Genomic DNA, 26213 nt, shown 5'->3' with positions numbered 1-26213 from the left:
TTGTATTTTTAAACATACACATGGCTTTTATGAAATACCAGGTTCTTTTATAAGCCATAAATATGTATATTATATTATTTGTAATCTATTTTTTTGTGTATTGTATTTTTTAACATATGTGGCTTTATTTTTAAAAAAAAAGCCACAAATAATGTATATTATAATATATTTTATGTAAATTGAATCTTTTAACATACATGTGGCTTCTAGAAAATACCAGTTTCTGCCTGAAATTTCAATTTAAATATCCAAATTGCAATAAATTGGTCCTTTTTTTAAAAGCCACATATACTTCAAATTGATTTATGAAGATTACACAAATAAAGACAAATATATATGTTGACATCTAGTTTATTTTGGAATTTCCCTGTATAGAAAAATACCTCTGTTTATCAATAATAATAGATATATATATATATTTATAATATTTACATATGTACAAGTTAGTGCTACACAGCAACACATGTCAAAAAAAAGGCACATAAATACGTGAAGCACTGATGCCTTTCATCCAGAAAGCCATAAATGCTTCATTGGCCTGCGAGCTGCTTACAATGTATTGGGTAGCCAAGTTGGATCTTCGCAGCGAAATAAATTAAAATTTGCAGATATACAGATTTTTTGGAGGAACTTTGCAGCTCGGTCAGCCTATATACATATATACAATTAATAAATAAGTGAACAAGATATACACTCAAGTTCTATAAAAAAGTCCACTAAAATTAGGACTTTACGAAGGGCAGTGATGGTAGACAGGCAAATCATTAAATCTCCAGGGTACCCACTATGCTACATACTTTAAGCACCGGGCTTAGTCATTCAATAAATTATGAGATTTGGACAAGTTGATGATTGAAAATTTCTTTTTCATGATATCCTATATACATTTGGCTCATATAAAAGCTAGTCTTGATAAATTAAATATCTCTTAAACTCAAACTAGTAGCTGACTTAACTATTAAAATTAAGAACTCCTTATGAATCTCTATGTTAAATTTAGAGAAGTTAGAATTCAAGTGAGATTTTAAATTTTTTTTACAATGCTTTGAAAAGGACTGCCAAACTTGATTTAAAAATTTAGATAATTTTACAATGTTACAATGCTCTATATAATAAGTGTCAAATATGACTCAAAAATTAAAGTGGTAAAATTATTTAAATAAATATAAGTTAACAACTCTTAGAAGTCAAGAAAATTTCGAACTTTGTCTATTTAATTCTAATAGACCAAATTTTTTTTGTCAAGTTTTAATAAAATAAAAAGAGCATTGTAATAATTTTAAATGACACTGAAACAATTGGAAGATGATATGTTTTAATCTTCCAATTGTTTAAATGTGTCAAATATGACTAAAAAATTAAAATTATATAGACAGAAATTATATAGACTTTTAGAACTCAAGTAAATTATGGCTATTAAACTATAAAAGATCTTTATTTTTAAGTTTTAATAAAATAAAAATCTAATAGAATATTTTAATTACAAGTTAATTAATAAACTGAAGAGTTATTCGATAAAAAAAAATTGAAGATATTATTCAACAAATATTGAAGAAGAGAGCATTGTATTAATTTTAAATAACATTGAAACAATTGGAAGATTGATATGAACACAAGATGCTGGAATGTATTTTTCTACTTCCAATTATTTACAATGAAAGGCTGTTTTTACAATAAATAATTGACAGACATATTAAAAGGAACTTCTACAAATATCAGCTCCAAGAGGCGTCATGGCCTTCGAGGAACTTTCGATAAATATCGACAAATCAAGCAATTGAGCATGTATAAAATACACTAGGGAATAGGCCCTACAAATATTCTCTCTTGCAAATAAATTAATAGGTACTCAAAATGGTCATTTCAACCAAATGCACATTAATTCAAAATTTCTTCGAAGGCATTATCTCTAACCAAATGCAATGTTCAAAACTCTTTGAAGGCATTATCTCTAAGACGGTACTACTAAACTGAGATAGGCACTGGTCAATAATTAATGTCAGAAATAGACTACCAAATAATTTAAATAAGATCATTTTAGAATTTTGAAAAATGACAACAATCATAAAGGCACTTTCAAGCCCTTCCACTAATTCTACATCTTACGAGAAGAGCCTATCTAAATATAGCTACGAATACATAGAGGTGAAAGCTCACGATGCATTTGGTTGAAAATAACAGTACCTAGCTTTATCATTTAAACAATGATAATAAATAAATAAATAACAATAAATAGATGAGTGAGTGGGACCCAAGGAGAAATATTGCCTCGTTAAATTCTTTCATTCCAAACTATTCTTTCGCTATCTTTCTCAGCGGCCTGTAAGTGCACCGGGCCTGAAGCCAGTTAGGAACCAATGAATTATGCCTATGTTACAACAAATAAATTAAGACAGATATTCGAGTCAAAGACTTCCGTCACTACTCGTTGAGGAAGAGTTCAATTCGAGATAGTCCTCGATACGAGTACTGTGTCGGACAGGAATGCTGGGAGATGGGAGGTTTTCGAGAGGCATGGTCATCCACGGATGTTCTAGGATTTCCTCTAAGGTGGGTCTGTCTGAAGCTTTGACTGATAGACATTTTTTGATAAGGTCTCTGCATTCTGTAAAGAAAGAAATGAAATTATAAGTACAACTAAAAAATAAGCTACATGTTTTTATACACTTTTATTAAAACTATATCTAATATAATTTTATTTGATAATGAGCTGCTCTAAATAAACTGAAAAGTGCATAACACAACTTTTAAGATTTATACCTCTGATCATTATTAATCTCAATGCCTAACTATCATTATTATATGAAGTAAATATCATTGTTACAATGAAAGAAGTAAAAAGCAGTGTTGACTATAAATAAAACAATCAATCTTTATATTATTATTAAGAATACAGTGCATACACTGTTTTAACTACCTTTAAAATGTCAATTTTGTAGTATCACTATTGTCAACTATTGTAAAGTGTAATATTAATGTATAATTTCTATTAGTAACAAATTTTAATGTACAATATTTGCACAACATCTTATAAAAAATTTGCAAAATTATAGAAGAGCTTTAGACCAAAAAATAAGCATTAATTTCAGAAAATTAACTGGGGGAAAAAAAATTCAGTCATAACTCTGAATAAGTTTTTCTTATTACATTACTCTCTCAGCTATTAAGACTATTATAATACTTTAATAGCAACTTATAACAATGTTAAAACTTTAAACTATCTCATAAAAATAAAAGATAATCCATAAAAATAAACAATGAAAGATAATTACCCATTGAAAGGAATTTCTTGAACCTGATGTCTGCTTTCAAGATTTGTTCATCTTTTTCAAAAGGAATGTCACCACACACCATATCATACAGGAGAATACCCAAGGACCATACAGTTAAGGCATAACCATTGTAACAACTGTTTCTTATCCACTCAGGCGGACTGTATACTCGTGTACCTAATAATTAACAGGAAAAAACAAATTTAGTATAACTTGGCATTAAGACACACTTACAATGGTAATTCAAATGCAACTACTTATTTATTACTAAATTACCATTTAGTAATAAAAGGTAAATTAATTAATTTATTATTAAACCATGATATATAAATGAAATTTTATCAATATTTAAAAATACTTTCATATTAAATATATTCTAAAATGGTTGTAAATATAAAGTTTTAACATAAACGAATGAGTAAAAGATTGTTACACTTAATAATCAGAGCAGAAATATTTGTTGAAGTTACAGAGAGAAATTTTAAATTAATGCTTGAGAAATTCTCAATTACACAACTTCCTCAACTCTATAAACAACATTACAAATAACTTCCTACTCTATAAATATCAACACTAATTTCCTTGACTCTACTATAAACATCAAAACAATTTCTTTGAATCAAAACAAGCTATGTTTACGATTTACCTTTAGTAAGTAAATATGAATGATAAATTAAAAATGGAAATAATATTGCCATAATAAAATTGATTTAAACTTAATAATAAAGGATTTAAAATAGTAACTTTTACTAGTAGTGAATTAAGTAAAGCATAGATATTAAAAACATATGGGCATTGTTTGTTTATTTTTTTCACAATTAACCATTACGTACTTAATAATTTTCAAAAAAAATTTGTAAATAAATAAAATGCGAATAATAATAAACGTGTATTTGTGTTAAACATCAATAAATTTTAATAATATTTTTATAAATACGAACTAACACGCGAATAACTTAATAGAAGAATTTACAAGAACTTGTTTATAAAGTTCAAAATATGGAAGGTAAAAAAAAAAACGATCGAAATCATACTGGAGGCGAACTATTGCATTCCTTCCAGTCTGTGACCCAGTTGCTTGAAGTGCGCAACAAGAGAAAATCCTGTTTTGAAAGAATGTGACCATACGAAAAAGAACTGCATTACCTTGTTTGGAATGCGGTTTTCTTTTAATCAAACAAACAAAAAAAAAAAAGGGTTGAATGGCCAGACTAATAACTCCTAAAGAAATCAGCAATACGCATGCAATATATATTTCAGAAATATCCCGTTTAATGTTCGTTATCTTTAACTTTGATATATTTACAAAATTTTTTTTTTAAAAAAAAGTGAGATTAAATGTTTATTATTAATTTAATTATCTTTTAAGACTACCAATGGCAAAATCTTGTGAAGAACTACAAGGAATAAAACTATAGACGTTTTTGTATTAATAATAAATATCAAATTTTATAAGTAAAACAAAAACTACTTTTTATAGTTCAAGTTGTAGCAGAAACTAACAATAAATTCAAGCTATTAAATATGAATTTAAAAAACCGCGACTCTTAACTATCGCAGACTGGTTGGCTAGGACAAGTCGGGGGTCGATGTACCCCCACAGAAAATGACTATCATACAGCGGGGGAGTGTGGGGTCCTTTCCTGCGTAGCCGTAGTGAAAATATCTCCCGCCATCCACCGATCGATGACTTTTCGCGCCAGACGCTTAGAATTGGCACCATGCCAAAAGATTTCGCGTCTGCTGCTAACAACTAGACATTTTATACTTTCTGCGCTTGCGCACAATTAAGAGTGAGGGAAAATAGTAAAATCAAATCTTCGAACACATTTACTAATTTCAAAATAAATATCCGCAATATTTCTTAAGATCACAGATAAATATAAAAAATTATTAATTTATAAAAACCGAATAAATAACAATAAAATCCTGCGAGAACAGGAAGTGAAAATGTATCCTCCAGAATTTAGGATGGTTCTAAAAATATAACCAAATGGCGCCAGACATCTAGTTCTTTTAATTTTATTTCCCCCCTTCTTTTTATATATACTCTGCAAAACAATCAACTTAAATATTTTTAAAACAATTCAATCAAATATTAATTTAAATTTTCTACCTACATTTAAAAAGAATTATTATCAGACGATATCTTATAAATCAACAACCAAATTCTAAAACTACAAGACATAATAAAATAATAATTTTAAACCAAAGAGTAGTTGCATTATAAATAAATATTTTAAGTACTAAACAAATTTACTATTTTGACATATGATGTATAGAATATCGCATAAATTAAATGAAACTCACCATCAAAATCGGAGTACATGGTATCCTGAAGATATGCACCAGACCCAAAGTCTATTAATCTCAAGTTCAAGTTCTTTAAATCCACAAGGATATTTTCATCCTTAATATCACGATGAATCACACCAGCTTTATGACAGTCAATAATTGATTCAACAACTTGATGGAAAAACACACGAGATAATTTTTCTTCAAGAAATCCTTTCTCTGTGATGTAATCAAAAAGATCTTTCACGGCATCTGGTCTTTCCATTACAATGATAAATGAATCAGGGCGTTCGAAGTAATCCAATAATTTAACAACTCCCTTGACGTGATTCACTTTACGTAAAAGGCAAATTTCTAATGGAATCCTATGACCATTTAATTGACCCCAATCTGTGACTTTGGTCTTTGCAACGTGTTTGATGGCAACCTGTAATGTAAACACAATATTAGGAACACATAAGATCAAATTTACAAGTAAATAATCAATTACTATTAATAAAACTTAAATCGAAAGAAAAAAAGTCGGGCATCTAACATTAATTTATTTTTTAAAACAAGGATCGGTTTTAATTCACTGAAATAACACATGAAACATATTCTTACATGTATTTAAATTTAATAAAATTTAAGAACATTACTATTTAGTTAAATTTACGTTACAAGTTCTTAAAATAAAGGAGAAATAATAATTTTTAAAATATGAAAAATTATTGCAGATATGATTAAGTTGGTAAAATTAACAAAAACTTGTAGACGAATTAAATATTACTTTAGACATAAAATTAATTTCTTTTTCTGTTCTAATCATAGAAATAAAAAAATTCTACTTACTGGAATATTATCTCTAACTCTGGTTCCAGCATAAACAGTTCCGAATCCTCCTTTTCCAAGGATTGGACCAACAATGTAATTTTTCTCAAAGGAGTCTTTCTCTCGTACTGTAAAATAAAAACATTCCATTAGTTTTTAAAAAAATTATAATCCTTGTGGTTCTTCAAATTTATCAACACAAATTAATCCAAAAAACGAAGTAATCCATAGTTATTATACCTGAGGTAGTATTAGAAGGCGATGTAAACATATTAAAAGTAGGCATTTCCTCGCTAGTATCCGCAAAGGCTCTGTGAGAAAGTAAACACTATCTGTAGAATGGCGCGAAAAGTCAAACTCGAACACAAAATATAAATAACCGAGGTTCTGACTTTCCACAACAACGACCTACTACGTTTTGCTAAATGTGAACGTTGATCGAACAGTAAAGTTTCCCGCAATTCGTATATTTCCGCGACAGAGGGGCGGAGCTAAGAGGTTGCTGCAAAATCCTTTTCATCAACCATTAAACACTTTTAATAAAGTCAAAAATTTAATAAATCTCATAATGTGAAATGAAATTTATGTTTTGTTATTATTCTTGAATAAATTTAGATTTTAAACTTAAAAAAATACTAAATTAATAGAACTATATTTTAAAAACTCGCGGATGGATTCAAAAGAGAAAGTTCAGTAAAGCGGCCCGACTTTTTCCCATAACATTGCATACTAACGGAATGGACCAATGAAGAGCGAATAGCCAATGATTTTCCCCGAAATCCAGACCAATCAGATTCGAAGCGTGAGCGCCAGTCTGTGTCGCAAATCGTAGGCGCTTTGACACTGGGGAAAACTCAACAGAGTAGTGTTTGGTTTCTGAACCTGATGTTTCAGTTCAGTCTCTTAGTTTCGTTTTTGATGCGTGGTCGTTGGCTGTGTGGGATGCTTTTACAAAACAAACAAATTGGTCTGTAGGATTTGGGCGACGTTGATAATATATTGTGTTACATTCAGTTAAATATTAAAAAAAAAAGGGTTTATTGTTTTCTAAACATTAAATACCAAAGTTTTATTTTTAATATGTTGTTTAATTTTTTTACGGAATTTCTAGAAAAATGTTGAGTTACCTTAAAATTATTTCTCCGTTTTAATTATGGTGAAAAAAATTCATTTAAATTTCGGTCTTTAATATGTTTCACCGAAAATTAGATTTTTGATGAATTTTAGAAATTTAATTGAAAGTGTGGGTAATCGTTAATATTCGGTACTCGTGCAAAAGTAATAAAAAATAAAATCAAAATTCGGTAAGATTGTTCCATCAACTGATTTATTGCATACTATAGCATTTTTAGCAAAATTTTAAGGAATATAATTAGAATAATATTTTTTTAACAATGGTTCATTATGGTTATAATTTTTAGCAGCAAATTACATTTTTTTATTACATTTCTGCTACGTTTCCTTGGAAAAAAATTTAACGTTTCCTAACCTAGTAAAGTTTGCGAACTTTATTTTTTATTCATTTCTTCGCCTGAGATTATTTTCCGTCCAGTATTTCCAGAATTTCTTCAATTATTAACGATTGACTATTATAATTTCGTAGAAACTGTTTTAAATTAAGGTAAACATAATATATTTATCATTTAGTATTTTACATTCGTTTCCTTTTATTAATTGGTAAAATTTGAAAGGAAATTATTTCGACATAAAAATTAACTCCTATGATTTACTTCCAAAGGAGTAATTTTTAGTTATCAGGCTTGCATATTGAATTAATTAATCCTCCAGTATTCATTATTACTTTAACATCTTTTCTCTTTAAAAATTTCTTTCTGAACATAACTTAAAAATTATTTTATTAAAAATATATTAGCTTTTTTAAAATTTACACCTTAAATAAAAAAAAAGAAATGGGGAGATGTTAGAAATTCAAATTAATTGCACGATTGAACTTTAGCCCACAAACAACTAATTTGCAGGAACAATAATAAATGTTACATAATTGTTTAGAAATTTTATTTTTATGACGCAAATTTATTTCCCGAACTTTTCTAATTATAAAAAATAACGCTTTTTTATTTGCAATTAAAATAAAGTTTTTTTTAAAAAAAAAATTGAAAAATAGCCCTTTTTTTAATTTCAAATAAAAAAATTCTTTATTGTTATTTACAATAATTTATTTACAATAAAGTGTGGTTTTCTAATAATTTAAGAGAAAATTTTTTTATTTTACTTATTAACAATTTAAAAACAACGCTTTTTACTTTTCAATAATAAAAAGCCTTTTTTTATTTATTTACAATTAAAGAAACTTTGCTTTTTATTTACAGTTAAAAAGAAGAAGAAAAAAAAATAGGAATAAAACTTTTTTTTTTTATTTATTAAAAACGAAAAATATAATGTTTTTTTTATTTAAAATTATAGGAAAAAAAACTTTTTTTTTAAAAAAATTTAGAATGAAAAATATTTATTTTCATAAATGTTTTGATTTCTATAAGAATTGGTTAAGGATGGACACAAAAGAAAAATACAAAAATTACAATTATTTATTCCAGAGTTAAAGAAGGAAAGTGTTTTCTCTTTAATTATTTTCAAAATATTTCAATAAAATAATTTTATTCTACTTTTGCTACCCCCACCCCCCACATAATGAATTTATTCAAATATTTTTTTCTCTCACAACTTCGGGGAAGAATAAAGGAATGAGTAAATAAAGATGCTTCTCTGAATTGAACTGCATGTATGATCCGTTTTCACAGTTAGAACGAAACCGCCATTTGTTAAATGACAAAAGCATTGATTTCAGACTTTGGCACCGAGCCAAAAATTTGCTGTTTGAAACTCCCTAGACGTTCTCTTGTTGGATTATTATTTTTAATTTGCTCTGTCCTTGCTTTACAAAAACGAATTTCGTTGCGGAAAAGTTATCTGGATTGATTTTTAATTAGTTTAATTTGAAGTGCTAGTTTATTTAATAAAATATAGTATTTAAGTTCAGTTTCTTAGTGTACTACAACAAAAAAGTTCGCAAGCTCTGTTATATATTCGCAGCCGCACCATAACATAACATAGCTTTACATTCAATAAAGTGAATTTTTTTGCGGAAAAAATTATCTAATTTGAATTTTAGTAGTTTGAATTGCTTGTTCGATTTACAGAATGATAGTTTAATTTCAGGATACTGCAGCAAAAAAAGTTTGCAAGACTTATATAAATAAGACTTATATAAGACTTATATAAAAATATATAAGACTTATTATAAAACTGTAGCTAAATGCTGTCGTTTCGCATAACATAGCTCCAGAAAAGCGAGTTACAAAAAATTTTGCAAGTTGTGTTATTTATTATTTGCTGCTAAGCCATTGCTAATTTGCTGCCATTTATTATTTGCTAATAGTATGGCTTTAAAAAAGCGAATTTCTTTGTGTTTCTTGAAATTTATTAGTATAATATTAAAAAAAAAAAATTTGCAAGCTCTGTCATTTTTTATTTGCTGCTACTACAACAAAAGATTGACAAGAAGGAAACATTTATAAATGCGAATTTCTTCGTGAAAAAGTAATCTGGATTGATGTTTAGGAGTTAAAATTTGAGACACTAGTAAATTAAATAAAAGATCTTTGTTTGTTTTTAGTGTAAAGTTACAAAATAGTTTGCTAGCTCTGTCATTTATTCGTTGCTACTACAACATAATGCAGATTTCCAAAAGCGAATTTTTTTTACGGACAAGTTATTTGGATCGATTTTTAGCAGTAAAATTTCGAAAACTAATTAAAATAAAATAAAAAATCTTAATATTTACTTTTTGTATCCTGCTACAAAAAGTTTGCAAGCTGTGCTATATTTTAATTGCTGCCCCACTATAACATGGCTTTACTGAAGAAGATTTCGATTCGGAAAAGTTATGTGGATTAATATATATATATATTAAAGTGCTATTAAAGTTTACTTTTTATTTTTAGGATACTGCTATATAAAATTTTCTTACAAGTTCTGTTACATTTTATTTCCTACCATGGAAAATCAAAGCATTACAAAAGCAGATATTCTTTGTAGAAAAGTTATATGGATTTTTTTTAATACTCAGATTTGAATTGCTAGTATATTTAAAATCTGTTAAAGGTTATCTACATAAGCAAAAATGAAATATCTTTGTATTCGCGTGAAAACTTTTTAATCTTTAGACCAATATATAAATAACACTATCTAGTCTTATTTATTAGAGTACAAAAAATATTTTATGTCACCTTGATAAAAAATGTCAACCAGCTTTATTATGTATTATTTGCTGATATGCCTTCGCTTTAAATTAGCGTCAAATCGATGAGATAAATTTATTGTAGATTTACTAAGTTCATTAAATAACTATTACATTTTTAATTATAGTTTATTATCAATAAAAAAATTATTAGTAGCTTGAACCATAAAAAGATAAATATTTGCTGCAACCTAGCAAGCTCGTACTAGCTGAGCCACGGTATAGTGTTATCAACTTTAAAAATTGCGATAATAGTGCAACTTAGCATCGGCAGTGAATTTTAAAGATATTATGATTCAATAAGTACCAAACTTTCTAACGGTATAGTTTAAAAAGTTCTCATCAAACTTGGTAGCGAGCTGCAGGAAGTAAATATATTATGATTCAATAAGCACCAAACTTTCTAACGGTATCGTTTAAAAAGTTCTCATCAAACTTGGTAGCGAGCAACAGGAAGTACCGAAAAAAAGTTTACACAAATTTTAATATAATTGTTTTGGCGTAGTATGCGTATGATAAGTATTAAAAATACGGAAAGATATAGTTTTAAATTAAAGTTACTGAGCACCCATTAATCAATTTTAAAATGTAATTATAACGACCTTCTGTTTTAAAACTATATTACAGTTAAGGCCTCATAACATCGCAAGCATAAATGTAGAATTCTCAATTAATTATATTAAAATGGATTTATAACGAAAATCTTTTAAGACTCAATTATAATAAAGGTCTTATAAGATCAGAAGCATAAATGTAGATTTCGAATTAGGGTTCTGAAGAAAAAACCTAAATACATATTTTGTTTATTTTCTTATTGCTTTGATTTTGCCGAGTTCAGTCACCTACAGACGGTCTAGACGCGAGTGATGTTTGTTTGTAAACGCTAGAAGAAGTGCTAAAGAGAGACATAAATTAAATTAAAAAAAGAATTCTGAAGCAGGAAAACGGAGCGGTTTTTGCACCTGTAGGGGAAGAATCGTTTGCATTAGAACGAAAGGGGTCAGGGAACATTCCAGCGCGTTTTTCGCTCGCAACGCTTGATTTCGATGTGGTTGGCGTTAAATATTCGAGGAAGAAAAACATGGCAGAATTGAAATCGTCTGCTCTTCTTTATGAGAATTAGAACTCGGTTGTTGCTGTTTGCGGCTACGGTCATTGCTTCCACCGTAATTACAAATTCCTAAGATACTTTCATCATTTTTTTCTTCCTCAAAAAAACATAACTGAATCTCTGATAATGCTGGTAGAAGGATTTCTTGGGAAAAAAGAATACAATGGGCTTAATTGGAGATTTGTAATTTAAAATAAATAGCTTTTATAAAATGTTTGAGAAGCAGACGATTTTTATCGTTTTTTATCAATTATTTTTCTTAATCGATATGATATAATCTAAAAATATACTAGTATCAGATAATTTTAGTTCTTTTTTCTAGATTTCTTATTTTAACCTTTTCTTAAGTTGCATTTTCCCCCTCGATTGTTCCCATTTTAGATTTTTTTTTTTTTTTAATATTAAATCATAGGCAAGCTTACTTTTTCGTTTTCTTCAAGAAATGTATGAAATTCAGCTTTCAAATTTTTACCAACTTTACCATTTTATTTCTACCATTTTTACCATTCTATTTCTATAAATCATTTTTTAATGCAAGATACTATCTTAGATTATTTATTAATAAAATATTAATTGCGAAATCGAACTTATTTTTTTTTTAACAAACGATTTGAAGAATGGTGAAATCGTTTTTCTAATATTCAATTTCAGGTATTCGTTCTTATGCATTATGATGCATCAAAATTAGTAAAGAATATTTTGTTTCGACATTGTTTTAATACAAAATTTAATTACATAAATTTTTTGATACAAAAATTGCTTAACTTTTTTGTTTCACTTTTAAACATTTTGTACTTCAATTGGATACGACGTATTTTAAATTCAATTGACGAATTAAATCGTTGCATTTGTCGGTTCAGAAGCCGATCGGGTATCTAATTAAATCTGATTTATTTAATCACTTGTTTAGGTACAATAACTTCACTTCTTATCGAGTTGCAAGTACCTAATGTTGTAATTATTAGCAAAATAAGGGTGATAGCTATTTTAAATTAGTATTTAATATGAACGTTGAAATAAGAAAGAAAAGAACGATTAAAAAAATAAACTCAGATATACAAGATAGAAGTTGCCAGCTTCTTAAAAAAAAAAAAAAAAAAAAAAAAAAAGCTTGAGGCTCGCTATAGAATGCTTGATTTATAACACCTAATTTACAGATAAAAAAAATTCCATATACACTTTCGTTCATAGAATGTCTGCGCTTGTACTTAACTAAAAATTGAATAATTTAAAATTTTTGATCAATTACAGCTGCAATTTGAATAAATTTCACTATAAATTTTACTCTAGCTTCGATGCAAATGCGCATTTTAATCCGAACACTTTGCATTTAAATAAACTTCACATTTCGTGCAATATAAACTTTTATTTTTAAACTTTTTGAAAAAATTTATTATGAATAAACAACCTTAAAGATGTGAGTAAATTTAACCGTGATACAAGAAACGAAAAATGGTTTTAATTTTCTCAAAATTTAAATACACATGGCAGCATAATTTGAATATTTTTTCTATAACTTTCAGAAATATTGTATCCCTGCATCTATTGATGCGCATTGCACCCTGCATTATATTGTCCCACCGTGTCTTAAGATGCTAAAATATACTACCTTTGGCGATAGTTTATGTCTTCTGAAACTCGAAATTGTTGATTAATTTTGAAAAACACAAGTTTTATCAGTGAAAAGAATTTAATAAAATTTATGCTTTTTTTTAGTGTGTCATATTTTGATTGAACAAATATTGCTTTTTATGTCAAATAAATTTATTTGATTGCAGTGGTAAATTTTTTGAGCACTATATGAGTGAATAATTCTACTATAATAAAATGTATTTAATTATAATAAAATAATTATATACCCCCGCAATATAGGATTGAATGACTGATTCATAATCGAATCTAATATTTTTTTTTATAACGGCAGGCACTGAACTTTTTACGTTCTTCGCCTAGGCAGATGCCGGAAGTGTTACTCATTTAACGTTACCCAGTGGGCACCTGTGAACCTAAGTCACGGAGGTGAGCAACATTACCCACGCCACACTGCCATAGATACCTGTTTTATAGGGTGGGCCACATTCATACATCACACAATAGAAAACAACACACTGAGAGAAACATCCATGCCCTGAGCGGGATTCGAACCCGCAGCCATTGTCTTCGCAGTCAGGCACGCTAACCACTCGGCCAGCTCGAATTTAATTATAGTGGTGCAATTATTCTTCTGCAATATACGAGTTAATTTTTAAAATTAAATAAATTTAATTATACAGGAAATAATTCTATTTTTTTTGTAACGAATGATGAATGTAAATTTTTGTTAGTATTATTTTCAATCAAATTGATAATCATTCAAATTAACTAACACTCTAGCTATAATGGCATTTATTCAAACATTTAAAATATTAGTCGAAGATAGTCATTTTGGAAATCTCTCGCAGTTTCTGTTGCGCTTTCCTTCAAGGAATGGGAACTGCATTTTGTAAACAAATATTGCTCGCATCGTTGAAGCGCATTGTCCTGCTATTAGGTCGTTCCATTTGACCTAGGAAGGAACGCCACACTGATCTCTGTAAGAAGGCGTGCAACTCAACTCGCGACATCGTCTTTCTTGTTTGTAAACAAACCAGATATTGTTGATAGGCAGAATGGAGAAACTGAATTGGAAATATATTATAAAATAAAACACCAAATAAGAATGTTTATATAAATTTAAAAACTATATTTATCGAATATAAGTTTAACTTTTTATCAAACTGGGCCCATTTATCAGAATTGAACCTAGTTAAAATGTGTAGATTAAATACTTTTATGTAATTTGGTTTTTATTTATTTTTTTCTTCATTAAAATATGAACAAAACTTTTTATAATTATTGTTTGTCCCAGAAAAAGTTTGAAAAAAAAATTTGAAATGAGATCTGTGACATGCGTTTTGTTTGTGAACTACTAGGTATACATGTACATGTATTGTTGAGTGACAAGGGGGGTAGGGGAATGGCAAAGTGTGACACACTATGACAAAAGGGAAGAAGGGGTTAAAAATATTGGGGAAAAAATGTGAAATTTACCAACGATTCCTAGTAGTTTACTAACAGCATTAACAATTTTGTTTAATCCAATAAAAACCATAGAATGAAATTTTATGTCATTATGAAACAAATTAAAGATTAGAGTTTTTAGTTAAGAAATAAAGATTAGCGTTTTTAGATAAGAAGTCGTAATTTATTTTTATAGTGCATGGTCCTAAATTGCATTAGTCTCTACTGATAATGATTTCAATGATAATAATTTGTTTTATTTATTTATTTATTTAGAAACCAGAAGTTAAAAAAATTTTTTTAGCTCTCAAAAAACTTAGCTTTATATATATATATATATATATATATATCGCATTTATTTCCTTATTTCTTCGTATTTATCACACATTAAAGAGTACAGTTTTTTTCAAATCCAGGTAAACTTTAATTTTGTTACGATTAACATTGCGAAATGTAATCGTAACAAAACACTAACAGCAAAAGACAAGAATATAAAAATCACGTGAGTTGGAGTGAGAAGTGAGCAAACGGTGGAACTTCGCATTAAATTTAAATAATGCTCTAAGGAATATGTTGGTAATTATGTTATAACGTCATTTGTTATAATAGAAAAAAAATTATAAAATTTAATTACTTTTGTTTTAAGAAGAAATTTTTATATCACTACGTGAAACGAAGATATTTATAGCAAAAGACAAGAACACAACGTTCATGTGGTTTGGAATGCAAAGTGAGCAAACGGTGGAACTTCATATAAATTTGACATAATGCTCTAAAGAATAAGTTGGTAATTATGTTATAACGTCATTTGTGATAATGTAATAAAGTTTATAAAATTGAACAACTTTTGTTCTAAAAGGAAATTTTTATATCAATTTAAGAAACAAAGATGTTCATAGCGAGAAATAAAAACACAACACAGACGGGTCAAAATGCAAANATTAATAGAAGCTTTTGATGTTATATATGTGTATATATATATATATATATATATTGAGTAGTTTGAGTGTTCTCCTTTCCTAAATTTATATGTAGAACATTTATGGAAAACTTCAACAAATTATTCTATCAGATTAAAACATATCGGATTCGAAGTAACGCGAAATCAGGTTTTGAGATACCTAGCTAAGCAGACGGACCGTGGTATGTCAGCGTATAATATAAATGCTTTTTTTTTCTTTCCTTTTATTACTTTCTTTTTTTTTATAAAAAAATATAGCTCTTGCTTGCTTTTGAGATAGTAGCAAAATTTTCATTTTAAACAACAATTTGAAGCTTAATAATTTAGTCAAAATAGGCCTAAAAATCGACCTTAAAAATCGTTATGTATTAAAAAAAACATATTTTTACATTTGATGCAACTGAAGTCCACTTACATAATAGCTAAAATGTGTTATTTTGTAATATTAGTTGAGCTGCATTTTATTATGTGGTCATAGATACACAAGTATCAAATAAATGGCGACAAAAGCGATTTCAGTTTATGTGTTAATTTGAAATTGTCGCAGCTGCTCAAAATTAAAGTATTTCACGTGATAATACTGTTTGAAAAGAACCAGATGTAGACGGTGTTAATTGCAAGCAGTATTAAAGGATAAATAAAAAAAATGTAATTGAAGTATTTGAGACTTCATAATAAACCAACTTTTAACATTGTAGGGACAGAATATTGAGAGAAAAATAATTAAGATTTATATTGGTTCAACATAATAAAAAAAATATAACTCTACTTATTCACGATCCTCTGAAAAATGTATTATACTTATTCTTATACCTTACTTAGTACTTAGTCTTATTCATATACCAGATGAAGATATGGCTTTTACAAAGAATCTTTTCGTACTAAAATGGTAAAAAGTTGTGTTAGTTCTCACTGAGGGTAACATTTAAAAAAATCAGAGCCATGGAAAAAAAAAAACTACCGTTTTTTTTAAAATTACTCTCGTATTAGCAAACGATTTATTCACTCAATTTATTACTTCATTTTACGTTATAAATCATGTCTATTTTGATAATCTGTTTATTCATATGACGCTTAACTGCTTAATACGAAATGTCAACTTTTGCATAAAATGTAAAAACTAGAAAATTTCTAAGTACTTTTTCAAGAGTAATAAAGATTTTATGTTGCTCGAATCAAACCAACGACCTTTACAATTTTAACTAAACATTTTACTGCCCAAATTATGTATAGGAATAGTGCCTTTAGTTTTTAATCGTTTGATTTTAAATGGTATATCACTGTGGCGGTGGATGCCTTATATGTATATTCCTTCCTTGAAATATACTTAAATTTAATTACCAAATCACTGAAGTAGAAAGAATTATTGAGTTGAACCACTCATTGGTTGCCATTAAATGTTTCCATTTTTATTGAAGTGATTCAAAGTAACTATTCTACATCCTCTAAAATAGAACAAATTAAATTGTTTGATTTTCGTCTTTTAGAGCATTTTAAAACTGATACATTTTAGAATATTTTATTCGAGAAGAATTTTTTATGAATATATTTATTGCTAGTATATTGATTTCGAATGAATTTATTTATATTTTGTTTACATGAAATATTTTTTTAAACGATATGGACAGAAATTAAATTTATGCATCAAAAATAGATAAGTTTTGAGTTTTTCAAATAGAACAGAGGGTATTAACAGATGGTAAGTGAAGAGGTCACCTGTGGAGCGCAAATCATTTTCGATATCGAATTTTTTTTAAAAAATCCATGTCTATATTCCCAGGAAAATTATTTCAAAGATGAACCATAATATCAGTACCATTAACTTCAATACGGTGCAAATGTGCAGTTGGATAGAGGACGCAAGTTGAACTATATTTTAGTTCTAAATGAATTAACTACTCTATCGAAGTATAACAATGAAACTACCCTTAGCACAATATTAAGGTTTCAACCAATTTGAACAATATTATGTTACATGTTTTAATGCGCTCCAAAATTTCTAATAGTGTAAATGAGACTATTTGCACCGTTACTGAGAAAACGAGTTTATGTTTAAAAACACTTTTCAAAAATATGAGTTTTATGTATCGATACACAGAGAGATTAGTAAGTTAAATTTAATGCGTTTAATTTTAAAAGCAATTTATCGTTTGGTCATATTTAAACTGTAGAAAACAGCTGACTTTGATAAATATCGTTTGCTAAAATTGTCTAATTTTCAAAATACTCTTGTATCTTTAATATCTATACAACANTTGTGTTTTTTTCATATTATACCCAATTTTCAAAATACTCTTGTATCTTTAATATCTATACAACAACAAATGATTAGAACGCCAAATGTAATGTATTTTTTTGACATGGAATGTAAATTTACAGCTTAGTTATATTTTAAGAACAGAAAACAACCGTCGTAGAGCGAATATTGCTTGCTTAAGTAGTTTATTTCAGAAAATACACCATTATGTTTTTCTTTTTTAGTATTTGTACGAAGATTAACTTTAGTTTTTTTAATTTTTTATTTCTAATATGAATATATATATAAAAAGTAATTTCGATTTGAAAAGTTATTACGTCCATCGCGATGAACCCCTTCCTAAGAAATTTTATTTTATTCCATTATCTTTATCTGCGACGCATTGCAAAGACGCGACGTAATCGTAGATCGACACCTTTTCTATTGAAAGTGGAATGGCATACATTCGACGAAATGGCAGTGACCGCGATTTTTGCATTCCACTGTACACGATATTATGAGATGAGGCTTTTGAGAAATAAAAACAAACTGTAACCGTTACCTAGGTTATGCTGTTTTTATTTTAATCTCCGTGAGAGTTAGAACTATGAAAATTTTAAACCTGTAAGCGATCATTGTTTTTAAACATTCTTTCTACCCCGAAGATATTTCCGAAAATGGAATTCAATTCTTCCGTTTCTATTTTTATGAATGTGAACCTCTTTTTAAGGTTGAAGAGTTTTATTTTATCGCTTGGAAAATAAAATTTCCCGTTCCAGAATTGTTATTTTTTAATTTGCTAATATTAAATGCATTTTATGTGGGAATGGGGAGCATTATTATTTTTTTTTGCAAGCATTTTTTTTTTTATAATTATACATAATTTTATATTCGTTTTTATATATTCTATAATCACATTATATTCTTTGCATAAATTTTTCCAACTCTTTCGCTTCTATTTGTAGGATTAAAAAGTTTTATTTTATTTTATTGCTTAGATCGTAAATTTTCCCCATTCCAGATAAATTTTTTTTTAAATTTTTTATTATTAAATGCATTTTATGTGTGAATGAGGAATAATTTTTTTTAATTTCGAAATTTTTTTTTTGTATAATCGTACATTATACATAATTTTATACTTTCTTTTATATGTTCTATAATCGCATTACATTCTATGCATACATTTTTCAATTCTCTCTTTTCTATTTTTAGGAATACAAAGTTTTATTCTATTTTATTGCTTGAAATGTAAATTTCTCCATTTCAGGTTTTATTCTTTTCAGTTTTATTGACATGGAATGCATAAGATTGGAACTTGAAAAATTTTTTTTTTAATATTTTGCGTAATTTTCAGTGTAATTCCTTATTTTATATTCGGATTCAAATAGTCTTCATAATTTTACATTGGTGCTCTTAAATTCTGCTCATGTTTTTTCTTATTCTGATGAAAGATTTAAAAAAATTAAACGAAGTTTCTGATTAATAATAAATAAGTAATATTAACATAATTATTAGTAAATAATTTCTGATTAACAATAAAAATAAAAGCGAAATTAAATTACAAAATAGAAATTGGAGGGTGTAATCAGACTGCAAGCAAAATGAAACCTATTAACTGTAGGATCTAGAGTGAGTAGTGGTTGCCAAATGGTGTTCCGCAGAACCCCAGGGTTCACGGAACCTAGCGAATATTTTTTGGCGGAAGAACTGCAGGGGTTCCTAAACTATTTTTTAATTTTTTTTTTTTAACCTTTGTGAAATCTGAAATGATACTTACATCCATCAATCCCTCATTTACTAATAATTTCGGTGGATTTTCCAAAATTATTTAAAATGAAATGCTAATGAGAGAGAAATGGTAATTTTTTTTAAAAAATATATATAATTATGGAATGGACATGCATTTTTTAAAAAAATGCAATAGTTTTTCACATTACGCTTTTTAAATCAAAATAAAGTAACTAAATTCGTTAATAAAGAAATATGTTTCTCTAATAACCATTTTCACCGTTTGTAGCAGTTATTTTTATTTTTCCTTTTAAAACAGTATAAAAAAAAAACAAATTTTTAGCTAAATTTAGCTCCACGACTATAAATTCAACTATTGAATATATAATCGAATTTAAAATTATTAATGATTAAACGATGAAAATATTTAATCTTTTTAAATATAATAAAGTCTAAAAGTCTCAAATTAGTGTTTCAATGGTTAGTATGTTTAGAATTACTTTACTTTCCAGTCTGCTAAATACAGATTCTACTGGGTGAGACATGAATTTTCAAACTTAATGAGTTAATTGGTTGCTCAGCATTTTGGCCAGCTTCATCCACATTATTCCCAACTTAGCTAGTTCTAGCCATGTACAGATATGAAAATTATTTCTTATAAACTTAGCTAATCGTTTTGTTTTCTGGTACTTAATATTTATTCCCTTGATTAAGTTTGCTTGCAACTGTTCTAATAAATGCTACAGTTCTATAATCTTAAGAATTACGATATAACTCTAACAATCAAGTTATGTGTTATAATTTCCTGACTGGATGTTTGGCCTAATAGCTGCTTTACCCATATTTTTCCAACTTCGCTAGTAGTCCTAACCTTTTAAGATCATAACTCCCACCTATCTCCATACTTGCTACTCTCATTTTGGCTCAATAGAATGTTATTCAAACAATTTTATTGTCTCTAATTGACTTTTGATTTTAACAAACTCACCATAACTATTTTCTGATTCTCCATATTTCGCGCAATGTCTGCTGCTTAATCGACAGCAATTCCAATTTTGTTAGAAAAACCAAACCATTGATTGAAGGACGAATTTTTAAATCTAGTCTCCAATTAAACTATCTCAAGTTTTCAATTCAAGTTTTGGTCCTTAATATTTGTTCCCCTGATTTGGTTTGATTGCACCGGTGCTATAACTCGTTTAGTTCTATAATCCTAGAAATCTTTGTTACCAACAAACTAGTTACTTATTGCTTTTTCCTAACTCTCGATGTTTGGTCCTATGTGTTCTTTACCCACATTATTTCCAATTTTGCTAACTGTCTGTTTTGATGGAATTACGAGTTTATAACTCTGGACTCTAAACAATCAGGCTAATTGGTTTACCTTGTTTTGACTCTCGATATTTCAATTCTTGAATTGATTTGATTGCAATTGCATTAACTATACAGCGGTTTAATAATTAACTTTTGATTCCAACCAGTTGTAGTTACGTAGTGCTCTTTCCCAACTCTTGATATTTGGTTCAATGTCTGTTTTACTTTCATTTTTCCCAATTTTGCTAGTACTCTAAATCATTGATGTAGATACGATCTCGGCATAAGATTTGCTCCCTTATTGTATTGGTTTTTATCGCAATAGCTCCTCAGATATTTTTCTGAGAATTAAACTTTGACTCAAGAAACTAATTAGTGGCCTTTTACTATGTTTCGATAGTTGGTCCTCTGCTCGGTCTAGCCAAATTATTAGTTAAATGTCTGTAGCTCTGTTGTCTTAGTATCTTGTTCTGATACTTTACATTTGCTCATATGTCTATGTAAGTACAAATTTGTTCGAAATATGAGCTTCTTGCTAACTATTTGTTTTCTGAAGTTAGCTTCATGTTAAAGCTAAAAAATTTTCCTTCGTTTACCACTTGAAGCTTGGAAATTGATTGTTTTGTAATTTTTTAGAACTCCAAACCACTGGTGTAGTTACGATCCAGGCTTAATATTTGCTCTCTTATATTGGTTTCCCTTGCAATAGCTCTTTAGATATTCTTCTGAGAATTAAATTTTGACTTCCACGAACTAGTTAGCTGCATTTTTCTGTTTTTCGATAGTTGGTCCTCTGCTCGATCTAGCCAAAATATTAATTTAATATCTGTAGTTCCGTTGTCCTAGTCTCTTATTCTGATACTTTACATTTGCTTATGTGCCTATGTAAGTTGAAATTTGTTCGAAGTATAAGCTTTTAACTAACTATTTGTTTTCAGATATTAGATTCAAATATTGCTTGAAGTATGGGCTTGGAGATTGATTGTTTTGAATTTTTTACATAAAATATTTAATTATTTATTATCAATGTTAATTTATTCCGATAATCATTAAACTATAAATAATATATTTTCCTGACAAATATTTAAAATGGAGTCACCATTGCACAATTGTTTAAAACATTTACTTTCATGTTTTTTTTTCCCTTTAAGACGAAATATTTCCTCTTACAGTTTGATGTCGTTGTCTTAGGAAGTTTCAGAGAAAAAAAAAGTAACGGTTGTTTTCTTTTTATCTCCACGTGTTTTGACGAAACTCGGCCATGTTTTCAGACCTAACGGAACTAAATGCGACCGTTCTTCATGAATGAAAAAGTTGTTGAGCTTCCACTACAGCTCATTCATGAAATCTCCGTATACGAACGACTCAGAATAAATTCAATCAACCACTAGCTTGTGTTTACCAATACTTCAAAGAAAAAGCTCTTAACGTAATCTGAAGATTATTGAAAACAAGAAATGGGAGTTGAAAAAAAGTTAATGTTGTGAAAAATCTGAAAAGACTAAGAACTTCATATCCAATTGATTTGTTAGGGCAATGTGAATGTTTTATTTTGAGGAATGTTCAGTATCGTTTTTACGCAAGGACACACTTGGGTAGTGCCCTAAGGGCTCTTGAGAATCTTACTTTTTATTAATTGTATTAAAAAAAAAAAAAAACAAGAATGAACAAAATTGCCTTATATATTTTTTAAAATAAATATATTTTATTGTACAAAGAAGTGGGTATTTTGTTTTTCTTTCTACAAATAGTAATTGATTATCATATAAACAACAATAATTAAAATAGTTTATCACCAGGAAAACTTAAAAAGGCAACCGAAATCTATTTTTCTACGTTCCAATGGAGTGTTTATGTAGATTGAGATTTTTAGGGTAATTAAAGTGCGTTTAAATTTGTTAAAATTATTGCATACCTTAAAAATGCTTTATTTTATGTATGTGAAGTTTTTTAATTCTATTTTAAACAGTATGACATGTTATAGGGTTTAAAACATTTCTGTGCCCGGGTATCCTGCATACTAGTAAGACGGCCCTGGGATTATTTTACTTACCAAAACATCGTAACTAAAAAAACCCTGTTTAACAGTATAGAAAAAAATATTGTTCACCCTCATCCGCATTGTGTCCAAAAACAATTAATGAAACAAGCATATGTATTAGTTATAACAATTGAGTTACTTATGTTGTATTGACTTAAAATAACATTAACACTTAACATACCATAACCGGTCAAATGACCGTTTAAGAACTTTTGCATCGAAAATGGGCTTATCATCTTATCGTTTTTGCACATTTGACTTCATGACATTTTTTAACAATTATATACTATTAATTCATTACTATTTTTTTTCTATTTTGTTTGCTTCGAATAATACTTGTCGTATACCTATTGCCACCACAACCGGTCATTTGACCGGGAGAACAATTTATTGTTTTGTAAGGTTATCGGATCGATCAAAAATTACGATGTAATGGGTGTTCGATTATTTGCACATTTCTGCAAAGACTGTTGCATAGTTAGTTCAATCAGAATAACTGTGAATTCAAATTTCAAGAAAGTACCTAAAATTTTAGATCGGCATTTCTGTGTAAGAAAAAGTGACAAAAACTAAATGTTTTGGTAAGTAGCTTATATTTTATTTTGATAGCTTTACTTCATTTCTAACTAACTGTTAGTTTTTATCCAGAAAAATGTCGAAACAATCAAGACAGCGCAAGTTCTTAGAAGAAATAATAATAATTATAAGAATTATAATTCTTATATATTCTTATAATTATAAAAATAATTATAAGAATTATAATTATTCTTATAATCACATAATTTTGACAGAATTTTTTACATTATGTTGTTAATACATAAGTTAGACAGAATTTTTTTTAAAAAAACATGAACTGAATTTTTTTATTAACTTTCATCATTTTTGAGCAAAAATCTTCATAACTCAAAAAGTATTAATGCTAGCTCTAAAACATTATCACAGTCAATTGATATAATCTCAAATATGTATCCCCCAGAAATTTCAAAGCGATATCATAAGTAGTTTCTTAGAACAAGTACATCTCAGAAGGTAAGTTTTAGCACTATAGATACATGTCCAACCGACTCCCCTGAAAGCTGCAATTTGTAAAGTAGTTTTAGTTTTTTATTACAATAGAATGTGAAAATAATATCAGAAGAAATAATAGAACTTGTTTTTCCAGAAGGTATACAAAAAGGGATGTGTTCTAAAAGGCCATAAAATATGAGACAATAATCGTGAGTGCATGAAAATAAACAATAATTATTTGAAACCAGTAGTAAAAAAATCGAAACAGTAACAAAACCATTTTTCAGGAGTTGTAACAAACACACATTTCACAAGTAAACAAGGATAAATTTAAAGACGCTGCTCAAAGAAAAGATAAAAATAATATATTTATATATAGATTCAACTTATTTCATGAAAATGTGATGCAAATATTTAAAAAAATTCGTTGTTAAAAGTAATCAATCAAGGTAATAATATTAATGTCTCATTAAAATTTTAGAAAGAAAATTAAAACCTTGATAACACTGCAGCCACGCGCTAAAAAAAAAGTTTATAAACAAAAGTAGGATTTAATTTCAGTCAAGCTTGTTGCAATTCCGCTTTTGCGTGGCCTTCGCAAGGCCAAACGATTTCTTTTTTTGGTTCGAATCGACCTCGTTGAGGCAGTGCAAATGAGGGCCCACGTCATTTCCGGCACGCCGAGGCGGACAGAGAAAGCCCACCAAAAAAAAAAAAAACCTGTTGAACCTGCCCACTGGACTTTTCGCCCATGTCTTTTGCTGGGGCGTCGAATGAAGTAAATATGTGAGGGTAGGGCACATTAATTTCAATATAATTGAAGTTATTGAGTTTATGTGGGATAAAAATGCTAGTAATTTTTTTAATTTACAAATAATTAAAAAAAATTAAATAAACTATTAAAACACATAATGGCGAATTATACATCATAATAGGTAATCAGTTTAATGTTTGAAGGAGTGTTTCTTTTTTCACAAAATAATTTTAATGTAATGAATTTTTTAAACTTAATTAAATTTTAATATGAAATGTTGAAATTTCGAAGCATTGTAAGATTCACTTCGAAGACGTTAGAATTTTAAATAAGATGAATTTGCATCGTGATTTATGAATTTAGTTTTAAAACATTAATCAAATATTTTATTTTCTTATGTATTTATTCTTATTAATGCAAATTTTTAATCAACTTTTACAATTTAATTAAAATTCAATATAATTTGTTGAAATTTTTTAAAACATTGTAAGATTTATGAAAAATATTATAGATGAAATGAATTCAAAATTTGATATTTTTGATTTAATGAATTCAAATTTGCACCGTAATTTACAAGGTAGGCATCAAAATATTAACTAATAAAACATTTTATTTTATCGTTTTTTTATTGCTATAAATTTTTAACAGATTTTTAAAACTTAAATGTACTATAAATGTTGACATTTTAAAGTATCTGATTAGTACAAAAACATAATTTTGGGCAACATTTTCGAAATTAAGTTTATTACAAATTTAGAATTCCTGTACTAAAAATACGTTACTTTTTTTGTACTTCAAATATTTGCTACGTTATCGAAGTTTTAGTGTAAGGTGATATTAGTGAATAGACTAATAATTTTAAGTCTTTAAATACGTCTATATCAAAATCTGATTTTTTCACATTTTACGTCACCTTAAACACGATATCTCATGTTTTTGAAATAATTGTCTACAATTTCTCATGATTGTTTATGATTATAGCACACATGTTTTGAACTACAAATTAAGAGAAAAAAGTAGAATTTCATTTTTCATGCACGTTTTTTCGCAATGACAAATGTGGAAGTTTTTGAAAATTTGCTTTTTTAACTACTCTGATTCTTAACTAGGTAGTATATGCACTTGCTTTTAAGATAATTGTTCAAAACATAGTTTATAGTTTTCTAAATAAAATCTCCAAAGGGTTGTGCTTAGCGTATCTGCAAAAAATTCCTTTTTTTAGACCTAAAAATGGCCATTTAAAGAAAAAAAAAATTTTTTTTGCTCGTTTTTTAACACAGTTTTTTACACATAATAAAACAAACTAATTTTTTAAAATGTTATATTAATATTTAAAAAATGTTGCTGAAACTAGTCCTTAAAACCTTAAAACCTTAGAACAACTAA

The 26213-nt window shown here is 27.8% G+C and overlaps 1 protein-coding gene across 1 annotated transcript; it reads right to left on the bottom strand.

The window, feature by feature from the left end:
* Window positions 1-335: 335 nt before the first annotated feature.
* Window positions 336-6817, bottom strand: LOC107439672 (serine/threonine-protein kinase pim-3). Its single transcript, XM_016052344.4, has 5 exons — window positions 6618-6817; window positions 6399-6505; window positions 5583-5994; window positions 3273-3449; window positions 336-2605 (listed from the first exon to the last, which is right to left on the bottom strand). The coding sequence occupies exons 1-5, from the start codon at window positions 6661-6663 to the stop codon at window positions 2406-2408; spliced, it is 942 nt and encodes a 313-aa protein (XP_015907830.1). The 5' UTR covers window positions 6664-6817; the 3' UTR covers window positions 336-2405.
* Between the last annotated feature and the right edge of the window lie 19396 nt (window positions 6818-26213).

The sequence above is a fragment of the Parasteatoda tepidariorum genome, chromosome 7, assembly GCF_043381705.1.
Source record: "Parasteatoda tepidariorum isolate YZ-2023 chromosome 7, CAS_Ptep_4.0, whole genome shotgun sequence".
In the NCBI taxonomy this organism is placed as follows: domain Eukaryota; kingdom Metazoa; phylum Arthropoda; class Arachnida; order Araneae; family Theridiidae; genus Parasteatoda; species Parasteatoda tepidariorum.
Note: the sequence above shows the minus strand (reverse complement) of the source record. Positions and strands in the feature narration are given on the sequence as shown.

Bases quoted from the DNA above. Each gene is read 5' to 3' on its own strand.
- LOC107439672 (XM_016052344.4), bottom strand. From the start codon at position 6,663: ATGCCTACTTTTAATATGTTTACATCGCCTTCTAATACTACCTCAG. The intron at 5,995-6,398 runs GTAAGTAGAATT...TTTACATTACAG, and splicing joins GAGTTAGAGATAATATTCCA to GTTGCCATCAAACACGTTGC. The intron at 3,450-5,582 runs GTGAGTTTCATT...GTTAATTATTAG, and splicing joins CATGTACTCCGATTTTGATG to GTACACGAGTATACAGTCCG.